General features: G+C 34.0%; 3 protein-coding genes across 3 annotated transcripts; 1 reads left to right on the plus strand and 2 right to left on the minus strand.

The window, feature by feature from the left end:
- Positions 1-212: 212 nt before the first annotated feature.
- LOC130974603 (uncharacterized mitochondrial protein AtMg01250-like) lies at positions 213-623 on the minus strand. The gene has a single exon (XM_057899469.1). The coding sequence runs from the start codon at positions 621-623 to the stop codon at positions 213-215; it is 411 nt and encodes a 136-aa protein (XP_057755452.1).
- Positions 624-722: 99 nt separating this feature from the next.
- On the minus strand, positions 723-1,352 carry LOC130974604 (uncharacterized). Its single transcript, XM_057899470.1, has one exon. It carries the CDS (start codon positions 1,350-1,352, stop codon positions 723-725), a length of 630 nt encoding a protein of 209 aa, XP_057755453.1.
- A 5,492-nt stretch (positions 1,353-6,844) lies between these two features.
- LOC130974605 (putative white-brown complex homolog protein 30) lies at positions 6,845-14,471 on the plus strand. Its single transcript, XM_057899471.1, has 14 exons — positions 6,845-7,065; positions 7,190-7,263; positions 8,149-8,421; positions 8,882-8,945; positions 9,050-9,196; positions 9,311-9,345; positions 9,964-10,037; positions 10,220-11,064; positions 11,208-11,504; positions 12,272-12,763; positions 13,116-13,264; positions 13,376-13,665; positions 13,946-14,079; positions 14,315-14,471. Exons 1-14 carry the CDS (start codon positions 6,845-6,847, stop codon positions 14,469-14,471), a joined length of 3,252 nt encoding a protein of 1,083 aa, XP_057755454.1.
- The last annotated feature ends 3,870 nt before the right edge of the window (positions 14,472-18,341 follow it).

The following is an 18,341-nucleotide window of genomic DNA, read 5'->3' on the forward strand; positions in this document are numbered from 1 at the left end:
TAATACACTGGCAAACTATTTAAGACTGATTTGATAAGCACCAACTTCCCTGCCTTGTTTAACACCTTAGCTTTCCATAGATTGATCTTCTCCTCCACTTTGTCTATTATAGGCTTCCAGGTTTTCACCAACCTAGGATTTGCTCCTAAAGATATTCCAAGGTATTTAACTAGAAGGGTGTCCCCCTTACAACCCAATAACTTGCACATACGTTAGACCCACTGCCCATCACAATTAATTGGAATCAAGCTGGACTTCTCAAAATTAATCATTAGTCCTGATATCAACTCAAAACATCGCAGAAGCCACTGGTAGCTCTTAATAGTCTCCTCTTCAGGTGGACAAAATAGAATAGTATCATCAGCAAACTGCAGGTGCGACAACTCTATACTATCTCTCCCTACCAACAACGAAGATATGCAACTGTTCCTGATAGCCTCTCCAACCATTCGATGCAGCACATCCACAACCAAAACAAATAAGAAAGGAGAAAGTGGGTCACCTTGTCTCAAACCTCTTTCCAATTTGAACGGCTTAGATGAAGAACCATTTATTAGAACCGATATAGATGCATTTGTCACACACTCCATAACCCATGCTCTCCATCTATGCACGAACCCCATCTTTTGTAATACAATATCCACAAAACTCCATTTGACTCTATCGTATGCTTTCTGAAAATCTAACTTGATTATTGCTGCCTCCTTTTTCCTCAGTTTAAGTCAGTTTACTGTTTCACACGCAATAAGTGCCCCATCATGTATTTTCCTCCCTTTGACAAACGCACTCTGAGTCTCCTCTACTAATCCCGGCATTACTGCCCTCATCCTGCTGACTAGTACCTTCGAGATCACCTTGTAAATACACCCCACCATACTCATAAGTCGTAAATCTTTGATCTCCTTCGCACCAACGAACTTGGGTGCTAGCGCCACCCAAGTGATATTGGTATCTGCCAGTAATCTTGATGTCTGGAAGAATCCCATCACTATTGTCGTGAACTCAGGCCCAAGCTCACCCCAGTACCTCTTGATGAAATTCATGTTGTACCCATCACAACTTGGCGCTTTAGAAGACTCACAGTCCCACATAGCCACTCTGATCTCTTCAGCCGACGACAGCTCCTCTAAAGTCCTAGCATCTGCCTCCTCTATCTTGCCCACCAAACCATCTCTGAATCCCATCATAAGAGAAGCTTCCTGATGATATAAATCCTTGTAGAATTCTCTGATAACTAGCTTGATTCTCGCTTGATTCTTGACCTGTCTGCCGTTGATTACTAGTGTATCAATCCTATTATTCCGCCTTCTTGTTGAGGCTATATTGTGAAAGTATCTTGTGGTTTTGTCCATCTCCTTCGCATGCGTGGACTAAGACATCTGTTTCCAATGTACTTCTTTTCTTACATACCATTTCTCACAACAAGTGACCAACACCTTTCTTCTAGCCTCTATCGTTCCATCATGCACCCCATTGCTTACCATATCATCAATCTACTTGATTTCATCCTCAAACATTGTAATTTTTTTGTCTATCTCACCAAAATTATCCTTATGCCATCTTCCCAATAGGATTGTCATCGCCTTCAGTTTATCTGTGAACTGAATCTGCCCCAAAGCTCTCCATTCCTCCTTGACCATGCATGTGTAAACCATGAATCAAGACTTCGAAACGGCCTTGGACCCCCCCTCAACTTTTTGTCTTCCACTACTATGGGGCAATCATCTAATAGACCCCTTGGCTCGCCTCGTAACCGAGTCTCTGGAAACTCCTCTAGCCATTCCACAGTAACCAATGCTCTATCTAAACGACTGCATGATCATCCTCGAAGCTATGTGTACTTACGATCACTGAGCGACAGATCCACTAATTGCATATCTTGTATCCAATCCCTAAACTCTTCCGCAGTCCGAGGTAAGCTAGTTGCACCTTTCTTGTCCTCCACATGTACAATCTCATTAAAGTATCCCAGAAAACAACAAGGAACTTGTCATAACCCAGCTATATAACTCAACTCCTCCTAAACATGAGTCTTCTCTTCTCTATTATGTGCACCATAGACTAAGATAAAAGCGCAATGAAAACTAGACTTTAACATTACTATTTCAACACACAACCACCTCTCTCCCTTATAGCAATTATTTTTTTTAAACATAGATTCATCCTATATTAGCAGAAGTCCACCCGATGCGCCATCAGAGCCTACATATTCCCAACCTAAACCATCTTGACCCCATATTCTTGCAACGTCAAACTTCGTCACAACCTGGCTTTTAATCTCAATCAGTCCTAACAGATTTAATCTATATTTTTTCTTTTGGTCCTTCACCATTCTCAACTTCTCGTCCCCTCGTATTCCCCTAACATTCCAAGCACTAATAATCATTAATAATTTTTTTACACACCTATTTTTTATGTTTGGGTCTGCACCGTCTCATTTTCTCTTTCTACTTAGCCACTTTCCTTTTACGAGCTATTTCTTCGTTCTGTGCCTGGAGAATTGCCATAATGTCATTCTGTTCATTGTACAACATAGCACCTGACTCTTTGGCCAACTCCCAGGTCCTTACGTTTTCCAGCAATTGTTCCTTCAAAATAGATCTGTGACTGCCACTGTCTTCTGAACCATTTTCGGTTTCTCCAAGTCCAGAATCATCCTCTATAATGTCATTGTGATCATGTCCAACAACCACTCCCCTATCATGTTGAACCAGCCCTGGTCTGTGCGTCCACCATTCAACACCACATTTTTCTCCTCAATGAACACCTTGATAAACCCACATTTCATGATATTTATTTGCTCTATTTGGGTGGATTTTATCAACTTTTCTTGCATTTATCCATTAAAATAGTATAGTTTCATAATTTCTCCCTAAATTGTGCTTGAAAGTAAAAACATGCTTTTTAAGCTTTATAATTGCTAAATTTTATTCACTTTAATTCCATTTGATGCCTTGATGTGTTTGTTGAGTAATTTCAGGCTTACAAGGCAAGTATGGATTGAAGAAGTGGAAGAAAAGCATGCAAAATGGGAGAATTCAAGAAATGAAGGATTTGTAAAGCTGCCAATCCTGACATCTATGTACTAAATTGGTCATAACTTGAGCTAAAAAGGTCCAAATAAGGCGGTTCTAGCGGCATTGGAAAGCTAACGTCCGGGGCTTCAAAATGATATATAATTTGCTATAGTGGACATAAGTTTAAGTGTGTATACGCACAAGTCAGAATTTAGCAAGTGGCGTTAGATGCAGATGGAATGAACAGGCTACTGGAGTGCTTCTGGAGGAGTGGTGTTAGACGCCAGATTGAGTGGCATTGAATGCCAAAGTGAAGTGGCATTGGGCACCGGTTTTGTGGCGTTGGGCACCAGATTTTTGGGCGCTGAATTTTGCGACAAAAAGATGATGGTCGTGTGCCCCTCAAACGCGATGTCCACGACAGACATATGCATATCGATCTGAATCTCCGGATGTTAGATTTCTAGTGCCATTAAAAATGTCTCATTTAGACCTCTATAACTCAAGTTATCATCACTTTAGTACAAAGAGGTCAAGTTTGACAGTATTACTAAGTTTACTGGAAGTTGGTTTTGTGATTAGCATTGAACGCATGGCTTGCGGTGTTAGATGCCACCTTCTTTCCTTGCTCCCAGTGCTTCTCTTGCTTTCCTTTCTCCGTCTTCGTTCTTGCTCAATTTCTTTTACAACTTCCTAAACATATCAAAGGTCAAAGCAACTCCAAAAAATATTAATTAAAGCATAAAAATCTCAACTATAATAAGGAGATCACCAACTTTATTTAAAGAAATAATAAAGAAAACAACTAAAGATGCTCATACATCACAACACCAAACTAAAGATGCTCATGCTCGTGATGAATTTGATGATGATAATGAGCTTGGTTGATAATAATTATTGATTGGCAAGGGCGTGAATTTTGTTCTGCTTGCATTATTGATGTTGGGGGATGGTGGTTCGTCCCGTCCATAGTAAGGACAGTGGTACTGTCCCACTCACGAATAGACAAGTTGAGGATGAAGAATTCTCTCTCTTGCTATGATAGACAAGTTGAGGATGAAGGATTTCCACTCTTGTCATGGTGGACAAGTGGGATTGAGGATTTTCTCTCTTGTTACATCGAAAAATTAGATGGAAAGTTAAGGATTCCCTTCGATTCAATTTCTGGCTGTAGTGTGAACAAGTTAGAATGAAGGATTCCCTATAGTTGCATCACAATCTCTTTTTGGTTTCAAGATGAGAAGGTACCCTCCTTTGAGTGAGACGGTACTCTCTATTATTTTTTTTATTACACAGCCAATACCTCCAGGAGAAGGTGAGAATGCAATCTCTTTTGTTTCATATCATTCCTCGATTTAATTCCTCCTGAGGATGCACAACCAAGAGATGATATCCGGGTTAGCTATTAGATGTGTTGGGTCTGACAGTGTAACTGACACGTGAGCTCATGGCCAGTAGGATAGGAATGCATTATACTGCATTTGTTTGAAATTGCTTGGGTCTGCATAACTATTTTGGTTTGTCTATTTGACATTTTGTTAACTGTTAACTGTATTATTTATTGTAATTGCTCTCTAATTGTATTTGCTTTGCATTACTTATTGTTTGTGTTTGACTTCATTAATGAGACTTGGGAGTAGGATTAAAGATGATGACTGTTGGAAATGGATAGGATTAATGGTAGTTTAAAGTATGTTTAACTTAGCAAATTAATCTTGTATGGATTAGTTAAGACCCTAGACTTAGATTCCTGTGAAGTTGGAAATTAGGATTGTCTAGTGTGTTCATATTTTCTTATGTAGTTTTTATTTGAACCAGTTATCCTACTGAGAACCTTTGGGTTCTTACCTGTTGTGGATTTGTTGTTGTTTTTCAGATACAGAACGTAACACACCTTGTTGAGGATGCGGGATTCTAGATGATGAAGCGAAAAAGATCATTTTGAGATTTATTTTGACTGTAGAATTCTTTTCACTTTTGAAACTTTATTATATATTCTATATATTCTTCTTACAGACTTTAACTTTGGAGAAACGTATTTTTTATTTTTTAAAATTTTTTGATGTTGTAATATTCTAACTGCCTTTCTTCACAAGTTGAGACTAGTTATTATTATCTATTCTGACTTGAACTTATATATATATATATATATTCTACTTTTGTGTCCAATGTTATTCGCTTTAACACGCTCATTGTGGGTTTAACGATTTTTGATGTTTATTTTTTTCACGGGCTCTTAGTTATGATATTATTCTTCTATATTATATATGCATATCTCTTTTAAGTGTATCGTAATGTCTCACCACTTTTGATTTATGACTATAGCGTAAAGCTCAGTGTGTTAGGGCGTTATATATTCTATTATGAGTTTTAAATATGGATAAGATCCTAACTGATTTTATTTCAAATTAAGTTATAATTTGATTCATAAGATTTCAATTTGAAATAAGATAAGATAAGATTTGGTCAAAGAATTAAAAATAATAAGGTTCAGTCTCAGTGTGAATATACATAATGCCTTCATACTATCAAAGAAAAAAAGTTTTATTCACTAGCATATTTAAATATTGGCATCTAACCCGTCTTATTTCAATAAAATTTTAAGTACAAAATAGATCAATAGAATTACTTTATTACTTTCTCTGCATGTTATAAACACTTTATAATCTTTTACTAGTGTTCTAATATATTCAAAGAGAAATTAATCTACTGTATTTGAGATATATTATTATCTGATTTAATTTAATTTTTTTATTTTATTTAATTTTATTTAAATAATTTAAAATTTTAAAATATAAAATTTTTAATTTAAAAATTTGATGAATATAATTTAAATTAACAATTTAATTCAATTTAATACAATAAAAATTAACTAAAATTTTAATTTAGTTCAATCCAATACAAATAAATAAACGTAAATCGATACTATTTTTTGTTTTATTATATCTGAATCGTTAAAGTGATTGAAATATTATATTCCAAAAAGGACATTGCCATATGTGAATCTCTTTCAATAGTATATATTTGATATAAATTCTTTTAATACATGTGAAAAAAAGATTTTATTATGTCAATAAATAAAACTAAATCCTTCTTAATTTTATTGTTTCGTGTTGGATTGTGGACAAAATTGTTCCTCTTTATCTTTATTTCTTGATAAATTAGTAACGAAAAATTGATAAATTATTAATATTTAATCTATTAAAATATTAGATAAATTATTTTTAATAAATTTTGTTTAAAAGATAATTAATTAATTTTAAAATTTTAGAAAACTTAATTGCTCTATAAACTATTTTGAAAAAGAATTATAGACTAATTTATCTTTTTATTTTATTGGAGAATATGTACTTATGTTTTTAAAAAAATGTTAATTTTACTTTATAAAATATAATCTATTTATTCAACACACAATTTATTAAGAATTAATTTAAGATTAAATATTTGTAAATGATGAATGGGCTTGAGTTAGCGTGACATGTCATGACTACAAATCATGAAATCAATCAATCAACGAGGCTAGCTGAAGAGTATTAATGCACGTTGTTTTAAATCTGTTCTCTTGAAATGGAAGCCAATTAAGTTTTGAGTTTTGAGAGCAGAAATAAATAAACGAAAGCATGGCATTGTTGCACATCCTTCAATCTAGCCTCCCATTTCTCTCGGCCATTTAATTTCTTAAATCCAAAATCAAAAGACCCTTTTGATCCAATTCAATCCAAATGCATGCTGTTGTTGTTGAAGAACAATATTGATGCCATGCATGATTATCATCATTATCATCATCTTAATTCCTTGAGTTTGCAGGCGGGCTTCAAATTATGGAAATGAATTATGGAACGAGGAAGAACATTATTATTAATAATGGCGTATTCCTCGTTTTACTACTCTCATGTTTTCTACCACGTGTTCAATCTGCGGACCCGCAGCCAACTTCTGCTATGATACCATCATTTTACACGGAAGAAATTTACAAGGAAATTGAAGCTCTTGCCACAGTTTTAACGATAGATATCAAGAAAAACCTAGGCTACTGCATTAAGGATATGTGCGTTGTCTTAGCTTTGATCTCGTGTGTGTGTGTGTCTATATATATATAGTATTACTTAATTAGTCACATCTTTGTATTATTTATTAACATGCAATTCATTGCAATTTTCCATCTTTTTCAGAAAAAAAGATTGGCTGGAAGCGTTTGATTTCAAGGGCAAGTTAGATTTCGTCGATGGTTGTGTTAAGCAAAAAGGTATGACAACTCTCCTAATAATATATTGAGACGTATTTTATTCTCGTAGTGAAATTAATAACATTTGTTTTTGAGCAAAAATATTCTCTGACCTCCAAAATTTAAGGAAAATCCAGTCAGGTGTGTATATATTAGGAATAGTGCAGATAATCTAACTCCGACCATTATTTTGATGTTCATGTAGCGTTGCTCATTTTTTAAATACTGGAGTTATTGGTGCAAGTTGTATAGACTATAAAACTTGATGAAGGGTATTTTTGGCTAGCATCCATACGGTACTCTTTTCAGTTCAATTAGCTAATAGTCATAATTTTTCGAAGTAAATAGGCTGTATAACAATAACGAATAAAAAGTTGTAGAGATTTAAAAACTTGAGATGAAGGGTTTCTTGACTAGTATCCATACTATTTTGAGTGCAAAGAGATTTAGATATTAGTCATCATTTTCAGAAGTAAGTATCCTATACAACAGTAAAAAAGAAAAGTTGTATAGACTCCAAAGCTTGGAATGGAGAGTTTCTTGGCTAGCATCCAACTATTTTGACTGCAAAAAGATTCATTAATCATCTTTTCCATAAGTAAATACCCTAGATAACAACAAAAAGAAAAATTGTATAAACTATATTGACATGTTTCCTAATGAGAGCTTTCTCAAATGTTGAATGCTCAGCATTTGAGGGAAGTGGGAGAAAATGATGGTAAATGTTGAGCATTGTATACACTGCTGAGAGTAAAAAATTTTCTATGTTCTAAGAATTCCTGAAACAATTATATTTATAGAATGTTATAAGGATTAAAAAAGTGAAGCATATTTTTGTAGTGTGAAGGAAACTAATAGATTCATGGCAGTGGCATAAAGTAGAATATAATGCAATTGAATTGACAGGGGATTTCAGAGATCGGATGTGCACAGCAGCGGAAATAAGGTACTACTTCAGGAGTTTGTTGCAAGGGGGTTCAGATGGGAATTATGTGAAACCAAACAGGAATTGCAACTTGACTTCATGGGTTCCTGGTTGTGAACCTGGTTGGAGTTGTAGTGCTGATGAGCCTATTGATCTCAAGAAGGATAATAAGGAGGAAATTCCTTCTAGAGTTTCAAATTCCCAACCTTGTTGTGAGGGCTTCTTCTGCCCTGAAGGCTTGACTTGCATGATAAGTAAGTGGAATGTGATTATATTTATTATAAATTACATATTAGTTCCTAGTGTTTCACTAAATTTGTCATTAAGTCTCTATAATTTAAAGTTTTTAATTAGGTTTTTACACTATTTTAAATTTTGTAAATAGGTTTTTATTGACTTATCGTATATAAAATATTAGAGTTAACAAAATTTTCCTCTTCAAATTAAAGATACCCACATTTAGGGTTAAATCCCTAAATCTGAACATTTTCTCATTTTCAAAATATTCTGTTAACTCTAATGATTTTTGCATAGTAAAGATCTAATTATAAGATTCAAAGCAATGTAGATATCCAATTAAAAAATTTTAAATTATAGGGACTTAATTATAAATATAGTAAAACCATAGAAACTGAAAATGTAATTTAACCATCCTATGATGATTTCACTTAAAATTCTCAAACTATTTTCTAATCGATTTTCCTCTTAATGAAGCTTGCCCCCTTGGTTCGTATTGTCCAATTTCAACGCTAGATGCACAAAATGGAGTATGTAACCCGTAAGTTCTAATTAATCTTACATCCATAGTGTATGAAAAAAAGAAAGTTTGATTTGATAAAAGTTTGATTAATGTTTCAAAATACACAAAAATTTGCATGGCAGATATGGTTACAAGGTCCCTGCAGGGGACAAGAATCATAGTTGTGGTAGTGCTGATACTTGGAGTAGTGCTGTCAACAATACTAACATATTCTGTGAAGCAGGACATTATTGCCCAACTACAACCCAAAAGTCTGTTTGCAATAAGGGGTATTCAACTGCATATTTTTTTCTTTTGGCTACTATCACTGCCTATTCCACACATTTGCTACTAATTAATCGGAATCCACACTCACTAGTACAATTATTGTTGTGCAATTTCAGATACTATTGCAGGGCTGGATCAACTGATCCAATCGGTGAGTCAAATTTTATGCCATTATGTGTTCTGATCTTAAACCATAGATACACGGAACGCACTGCGTTCTAGTACGCAGCACGTGCTACATGGATATATGTAAAATATTTTACGTAAAAAATATACATAAGACATTTTGATATGCAAATAAATTGATACGCGGTACGCTACTTAATTCACAGTACGATATATGTAAAATATTTTATGTAAAAAATATATATATAACCTTTCGATATGCAGATAAATTGATACGCGGTACGCTACTTAATTCACCGTATGATATATGTAAAATATTTTATGTAAAAAATATACATATGACCTTTTGATATGAAAATAAATTAGTACGCGGTACGCTACGTAATTGGTGAATTAATGTACCTATGTCTTAAACATATTGCAAGAATTTGCAATGTCTCTAAGATTGAACTGAATATATTCTATAATTAGGAAGATTCTGTAATTATGATATCTACCAACAATTGGACATTATCCATTTGCAAGCTCTTCTTTGTTTTATGAGAATAGAAAATATCAAAGTAGGCTTCAAAAGATCATCTACCAATAATATTTTATTTTCTTTTAAAAAAATTATTATATTTAGTTCTTTATTATTTTTCAGCATGCTCCAAGTTGAGTACCTGTAATCCAGAATCTGAAAGCCAAACGATGCATGCTTATAGTGCTTTGCTCATTGTAAGTAGATTTCGATCAAGTATTGGATGAAGGTCATCTTGAAGTTCCTCTCTATTCATTCAAGTCTAATTAATTTGTCTTTCTACAAATCTTCTACTTATCTTGTAAGAGAAAGAAAAAAACACCATGAGATCAACATACAAGTTCCGCTAATATTACTTTCTTTTTGAATTTATGGATAGGTGGCTTTGAGTACACTCCTAGTCTTCATTTATAACTGTTCTGATCAAGTTCTTGCGACCCGAGAAAGAAGGCAAGCGAAATCCAGAGAACGTGCAGCAAAGCATGTCCGAGAAACGGTGCAAGCACGTGAAAGGTGGAAGATGGCAAAAGATATTGCCAAGAAGCGTACAATGGAGTCGTTGAATCGCACATTCTCGCGAAGGAAGTCACAGAAGATGTCAGATCTTCCAAATACCATGGCAAATGTAGAGAACAACAAGGAGCCTAGCAACCTCTCGAAGATGATGGATTCCATTGAGAATGATCCCAACAGTCAGGAAGGCTTCGACGTGCAGATTGGAGATAAGAATGTGAAGAAGCAGCAGATGACAAAGGGAAAGAATCTGCATACACATAGCCAGATTTTGAGGTATGCTTATGGCCAGATTGAGAAGGAGAAAGCTCAGCAAGAGAAGAACACTAACTTGACATTCTCAGGAGTGATATCGATGGCCACCGAACAAGGAGAGGAAGTGAGAAAAAGGCCTGTGATTGAGATAGCTTTCAAGGACATAACTCTCACTTTGAAAGGGAAGAACAAGCATCTTCTGAGGTGTGTGTCCGGCAAGTTCATGCCAGGTCGAATTTCAGCTGTCATGGGACCCTCAGGGGCTGGGAAAACCACATTCCTTTCGGCTTTGGTAGGAAAAGCCAGAGGGTGCAATATAACAGGTGAAATTCTTATTAATGGAAAAAATGATTCCATTCACTGTTATAAGAAAATCACAGGTTTTGTGCCACAAGATGATATTGTCCATGGAAACTTGACAGTGGAGGAAAATCTTCGTTTTAGTGCAAGATGCAGGTATTTGTTTGATTTTTTCCTATAAAGCATAGTTTATGAATTTTTTTATATTGGAATTAAATAATTACAAATTCCATCTTTTCTATGCTATTTTTCTAATTTCTATCCTCATTTCAATGTTTGGTTTTTTCTTAATAATGAAGACTATCGGCGGACTTGCCGAAAGCAGATAAGGTTTTGATTGTTGAGAGGGTAATTGAGTCCTTGGGACTTCAGCCAGTGAGGGATTCTCTAGTCGGTACAGTAGAGAAGCGAGGCATATCCGGAGGACAGAGAAAACGTGTAAATGTTGGCCTGGAGATGGTGATGGAGCCTTCCTTGTTAATCTTAGATGAGCCTACAACTGGCCTTGACAGTGCATCTTCCAGTTTGCTACTTAAGGCTCTTCGACGCGAAGCTCTCGAAGGCGTTAACATTTGCATGGTGCTTCATCAACCAAGGTAAAGCATTTCCTTTTTGAGTTCAACTGGTTTGTAGCACGTTTATTCAACTTGAAATAGAGTAGTTGAAATCTATTGGATTCATGAATTTCGGTAACTGCGGATAACCCAATTTACTATGATACGAGTACATTAAAATCAGTTGTTAAAGTATATGTTATAATATAAATACACATTAAAAATAAATTAAACTATATTTTATATTTATACAATGATTAATTTTAATAGTTGATTTTAGTATATAAATAATATTTTTGTACAATTTAATATAAGTTAAATTATTTAGTCTTTATAGTTTTACAAAATGTATATTAAATTTTTATATTTTAAAAGTTTTTAATTGAATTTCTACACCAATTTAAAATTTGTAATCACATCGTTACTATTCCAAAAATATTCAACTTAACCAAATATATTTTGATATATTTTTTAGTGGTGTAAAATGAACAAAAATATTTTTGTAATGTTTATTATTAAAAAAGATCTAATTACAAATTTTAAATTGATGTAGAGATTAAACTAAAAAATTTTAAATGTAAAAAATTAATTATAAATTTAAAAAAATTATAGAGACTAAAGAGTAATTTAACCTTTAATATATTTAAGGAAATAAACAATATAAATAATAATTGATTAAAGGATAAATTTTGATGGATACCTACTCACACCTATATCTTAATCTTCTTCACATTCTGCAATCTTATTCTCTTTTAATATTCCAACTTAAACTTGTCTTGCTTCCTTTCATTGGTTTTGTTGTGATGCAGCTATACTTTGTTTAGAATGTTTGATGATATAGTGTTTCTAGCCAAAGGTGGCCTTACTGCATACCATGGCCCTGTGAAAAATGTAGAAGAATACTTTGCCAGTATTGGGATTCCTGTGCCGGACCGTGTGAATCCTCCAGACCATTTCATTGACATTCTAGAAGGTTTGGTGAAACCGAGTGCAACAGGTGTAACTCATGAACAACTTCCTGTCAGATGGATGCTTCACAATGGATATGCAGTGCCACCAGATATGCTTCATTTTGTTGATCAAATCGCAGCGGCTTCTGGTGGCGCAACTGTGGTTCCTACAAGTCAGTCAATAAAGGTTACTGAGAATGAGCAATCTTTTTTCTCAGAGTTTTGGGAGGATTTGAGGGATAATATTCAGAGCCAACTAGATCGCCTTGAGGCGATCTTTATGACGTCGAAGGACTTATCGAACCGGAGAACTCCTAGTATAGCCAGGCAGTACAGATATTTTATTGGCCGGTATGAATTAGTGCAGATAAGATAAGTTTGTGTGTACATCCATTTAATCAATGCATGTGAATTTCTATATTCTTCATTTTTCTAATCAAGTTTGTTTAGCATTTCTCTTCACACCACACTAGACAAAAGGATTAAATATATTTCACACATACACACACATATATTTAAGCTAGTCTATGGATGCAAAATGTAGTTCTTTCAACATGAACATATGGCCTTTTTGGTAACTGCCTCACAATATAAATGTAGGAAAATTGAGAGAGACAAGCCTGATTTGAAATGAAAATTATACAAAAAAAGCAAATTTTAAATTCCAATTGTGTTGCTTGTACTCAAATTACTCTCCTTTCAGGGTCGGTAAGCAGCGGCTGAGAGAGGCTAAATTACAAGCTGTAGACTATCTCCTTTTACTAGTTGCTGGTGCTATCTTGGGAATGCTCACTAAAGTGAATGATAACTCATTTGGCTCCCTTGGTTATACATTTACAATCATAGCCGTCTGTAAGTCAAAAAGAAGGGGGAAAACATCTTATTAACCATGAATTTTCACATTGGATAAATCTTTTGCCAACTAATAATTTTGCTTTCACATGTATAAAATTATATTTGCAGCTCTACTTTGCAAGATTGGTGCCCTAAGATCATTTTCTAATGACAAGTTAAATTACTGGAGGGAGAGCGCCTCTGGGATCAGTAGCCTGGCCCATTTTCTATCTAAAGACACAGTTGATCTTTTCAACACAATCATCAAACCGGTTGTTTTTCTATCCATGTTCTACTTTTTCAGCAATCCAAGGTCAAGCTTTGCAAGTAACTATGTAGTGTTGCTTTGTTTGGTGTACTGTGTGACTGGCATAGCTTATATATTCGCCATCTACTTCGCCTACAGTCTTGCACAGCTGGTATGGATAGTGTCGATGAACAAACTCGTCCCTTGGTCATTGTTTGGTAACTATCTTTGGACAGAAAAGACGTGACTTTTTGTGTTGTCATGTCTTTATTTCTGTATTTCTGTCTTAAGACAGGTACCAAATACAATCTTAATGTTTCTAAACATAATGATTGAAGAAAGAAAAATTCTTCTAAATATTTGTTTTCTTGATAGTAAATCGCATTTCTTTCTTCATTCCTTTTTTTATTTTTTTTTCTTCATTTTGTTTTTCCTTTTTGTGTCACCTATAGTGGTCAGTGTTGCTTCCTGTGGTTATGACCCTCATTGCAAAACAAAACGACGATTCAATACTCATGCACATTATAATGAAAGTTTGCTACCCAAGATGGGCTTTGGAGGCCTTTGTCATTGCAAATGCTGAAAGGTCTGTTTTAACTTCTAACCATTGACTTCTTTTTTTCTCATTTTCCTCTTCTTGTATGTATATAATTCCATCTTAGGCTAGCAATATATATTATATGAGAAGTTTCTTCGACAAGGCAAAGTTAAAAACATTATAAGTTTATAATTGATATAAAATTTATATACATTCTTCTTCTTTCTTTCTTTTGCTAAGCCAAATTTGCTAAATTTTGAATGTGGCGATGTGTTCTCATCAGGTACACTGGGGTGTGGCTAATAACACGTTGCACTTCACTGCTGGTGAGTAGGTATAATCTTGGGGACTGGGACTTTTGTCTGATTGCCCTTGTTGTTTATGGTATCGTTGCCAGAATTGTGGCCTTCTTTTGCCTTGTTATTTCCCAAAAGAGGTGATTTATCAGTGTACATTACATTACGAATCATAGATTTTGTTCATAAAATACCTTGTAAGTTGCAACTAGAGTTAGTTTCCAATTTGATGTAAGATAATTCTGCCAGTTAAAGTGGCATTAGCAGTATAGGTGTATATGTGTCATTATCAGTTAGCTTCTTAGGAAAAATACTCTTGTATAATTAATTGAATATAACTCTATTTTTTTATCTTCTCCCCCTTATTTGCTATGGATTACTTGGAACTAATTTATGACTTAACGAACTTTATGTTTCGGGTTCAGTGGTTCAACATTTGCTTTCATCTGTTGATTTATATAAATGGCCGGAAAACTTCTGCTAGGATTTTGGATATTTTGACTTTGAATAATACCTTTACTAAACTTACTTTCTTATCAAAGGTAAATTACAAAATAAGCGATGAATACCATCGGATTTAGCGTCGTCTATTAGTAGCAATTTTATCGTTGAATTTTCTTACAGTTGAAACAATAAATTTGTTAGCGTAAAAATTTGCCATTGAATTTCTGTATTCGACAAAAAATTCGCTGATAATAATTAGAAAAAAAATAAAAAATACACGCTAAATTTAGGTGGGATTTATTAATCCAACGGTAATCCGAATTAGTAAAACACTACATTTTGGTACCTACTATCAATTCGTTATCCTCATATTGCCCTAAATTCAAAACAAGAAACCCTCCCCCTTACTTTTCGAAAGCACTTCTTTATCCATTCCTCTCCTCTCTCTTTTTCTCTCCCCTGTAACCATTATAACAATCCAAATTTTCACTGACGAACTTCTCGAGTTTCAAACGTTAGGAAAGTCATAAAATACGAGTGACACGAATAGACACTATTTGACAAACCGATTTTGAATATGCAAAAAAATAAATAATAATATTTCAAATATAAGAATATTTTCAGATAATAATGCTTGATTATATTAATTTTTTATTCTATTGATATTTTGATTATGATATTTTATAATAATAATAATATAGTAACCGGACCTAAAATCTACCGATACAGATTAATGTCGTCATTCTTATTACTAGTATCATTTATACTAGTAGCTCATACATTTACTCTAGAAATATAATTACCAGTGATATAATATATCTAACTTTAATAATTATCTTCTTAATATATTTTATAAATTTACTTGGGGACTAATCACCCTTGGAATTCGGGATGTGTCGATTCGAGTCACCTCCTACTTGTTTTTCAATCTTTGTATATAATCTTGAAAGCATATCATGCTTCCTTTTCTTCTTCGTACGTGACTTGGAGAAAGGAGAAAAGTTGAAAAGTTCATAGTCAAAGAGCTTCTGAGGTTCAATCTTTTCGATTCTAAAACTTTAATGAAGATTCCAAATCAATTAAAGTGTTTGTCTTTTTCTCCTCTTCACAAACATACTAGATTTGTAAAAGTGAGAAATCTTTTCCTAAGTTTATGATGAATACTTGGTCATCATGAGTTATATATTTAAAAGTTGTTTTGATTTTAAAACTAGGAAAGAAGCGAGATAGAAATCATCAAGAGAAAATCGATTTTGTGAACTGACAACAGAAAGGTAAGGTTTAGTAAATTTATTATGACTTGAATGTGTTTTGATGTGTGGCTTCGGGTTGATTATATGAGGTTTGAAACTGAATGTTTGCGTGACGTTTTTTACGTACCCCGGAGGCTAAAAATTTGGGCACAGTGCGCCCTTCCGTTGAAAGCTTTTGGGCATTGGGTACCTTCCCCGTTGGAAACTTGGTTGTTGGGTGCCCTTCATATATGATTAAGTGGGCGCTTGGCACCCAACCATGCATGCCCTTGAAGGTGCTAAGCGCCCAATCAAGAAAGAATGTGGGCGCTGGGCACGCAACCATGCAACCTCATAGGTATTGGGTGCCAAGAGTTAGGCGCTAAGCGCCTGTGTCGTCTGACAAATTTTTATGATTCGAAGGCACTAAGCACTGGTTTAGGAGCTAAGTGCCAAGGTACAATATAACGAAATTTCGTAAATAACCAAAAAAATATAATTTGATAACAATTCAAAGTTAAAAATGTAATTAGTTAAAAGCTAAAGGTTAGAATATAATTAATTATAACTTAGGGATGAGAATATAAATAATTAAAGTCTTGAGAGTAAAGTTTAATATTTAAAAGTTAAAAAGATGTGTGAAAAAGCAAAATAAAAGAAGAGTACATAAAGGCAAACGACATAAACATTTAAGAAATACAACGGTAATTATAGAAAAAGATGTAGAAAGATAATTACAAAGTCTAGAATCTAAGAATTTCTTCATAAAAGACCTAGAGTGAGGTAAGAGAAGTGACGAAAGATTAATTAAGATACGGAAAGAAGAAAAATACTAGATGAAGTATAAGGTGTTTGAAAATAGTTTGAATTAAGATTGTTAAAGGTGAAGACTATGAAAGGAATATGAAGGTTAAGATTTTGAGGAAAGAATGCTTAAAGAAGGACAGGGAAGAAAGAAATGAGTAATGAAAAATAGTGACCTAATGTTTAGATATGAAGAATGATATGGAAATGGCAAGAGAGAAGTAAAGGATAAAATGTTCGCCTGACAAGGACAAAGGTTTTGTCCTGTTTGCTCAGTGCACGAATTACTGATATCTAAAAGTGGGAAAAACCCACGAATGGAATGATGAATGAATTTGGGAAGTACCCACAAATTGTTAGTCATCGGAATCGGGGAAACCTACGAACCGTTTGATCATCAAAGACAGGGAAACCTATAAACTGTTTGAGTATTGATCTCGGGGAAGCCCATGAACTATAGGATCACTATTTTTCCTTGCGCGTATATTATGGCATCGAGATTTGCAACGATTGCTGGTGGCTACGAACTGGTGGTATTCTTAACCACATCGACACATATGCACAAACAGTACATAAAGGGGAATGACGTTAAGATTTTTGCCAGTAAAGAATGTCATAAAAACAGTCGCGTTGTAGATATAGTCTCTAAACCGACAAAAATCCCTTCGTACAAACGTTTTGGTTGTCACAAGTAACAAACCCCTTTAAAATTGATAACCGAGTATTTAAACCTCGGGTCATCTTCTCAAGGAATTGCAGGGAGGTATGTTCTTATTATTGGCTATGAAAAAGGTAAAATTTTGGGGTTTTGGAAGTAAGGTGCGAATATGTTATATGATAAGTAAAATAAAATAATAATAGCTGTAAAATAAACCTTTGGCAAGGTAAAAGAACTGGAGGTCCTTTCCTAGTTATCCTTATCAATTGTGATGAGAATTGGACTTTTCTCCCACTTTGTTAACCTCTAACTATGAAGGTAAGTTAAGTGAATGAATTCCAATTTTCAATCAACAATGAGTTTAATAACTCTAGAGTTACTAATTATTTAATCAAAGCCAAAAGGAAAGAAAATTGAAACTGCTGGAATAAAAATGCCTTCAGATGGGAGGCAATAATCATGTAAATAAAAGAAAGTAATATTAAACTGAAATATCTAAAATTATAATAAATAGAACATTCAAATCTTAACATGAAAAGTTCATAAGCCAATTGGGCAACATAAATCAAATACAAATAAAAGTATTAGAGTAAATAAAAATAAAAGAGAAACATAAATTAAAGGAACATTGAACCTGGATCGAGAGTCACTCTTAAAAACTAAGAGAAGTCCTAAATCCTAATCCTAAGAGAGAGGAGAGAACCTCTCTCTCTAAAAACTACATCTAAAACATGAAAAGTGAATTATGAGAGCCTGCTTATGAATGGATGCAATTCTCCACTTTATAGCCTCTAATCTGTGCCTTCTGGACTTGGATTTGGGTCAAAAAAAACCTCAGAACTCGCTATGAGCGTTTTCTGCAATTTCTGGTGCGTG

Source organism: Arachis stenosperma, chromosome 4, assembly GCF_014773155.1.
Source record: "Arachis stenosperma cultivar V10309 chromosome 4, arast.V10309.gnm1.PFL2, whole genome shotgun sequence".
Classification (NCBI taxonomy): Eukaryota; Viridiplantae; Streptophyta; class Magnoliopsida; order Fabales; family Fabaceae; genus Arachis; species Arachis stenosperma.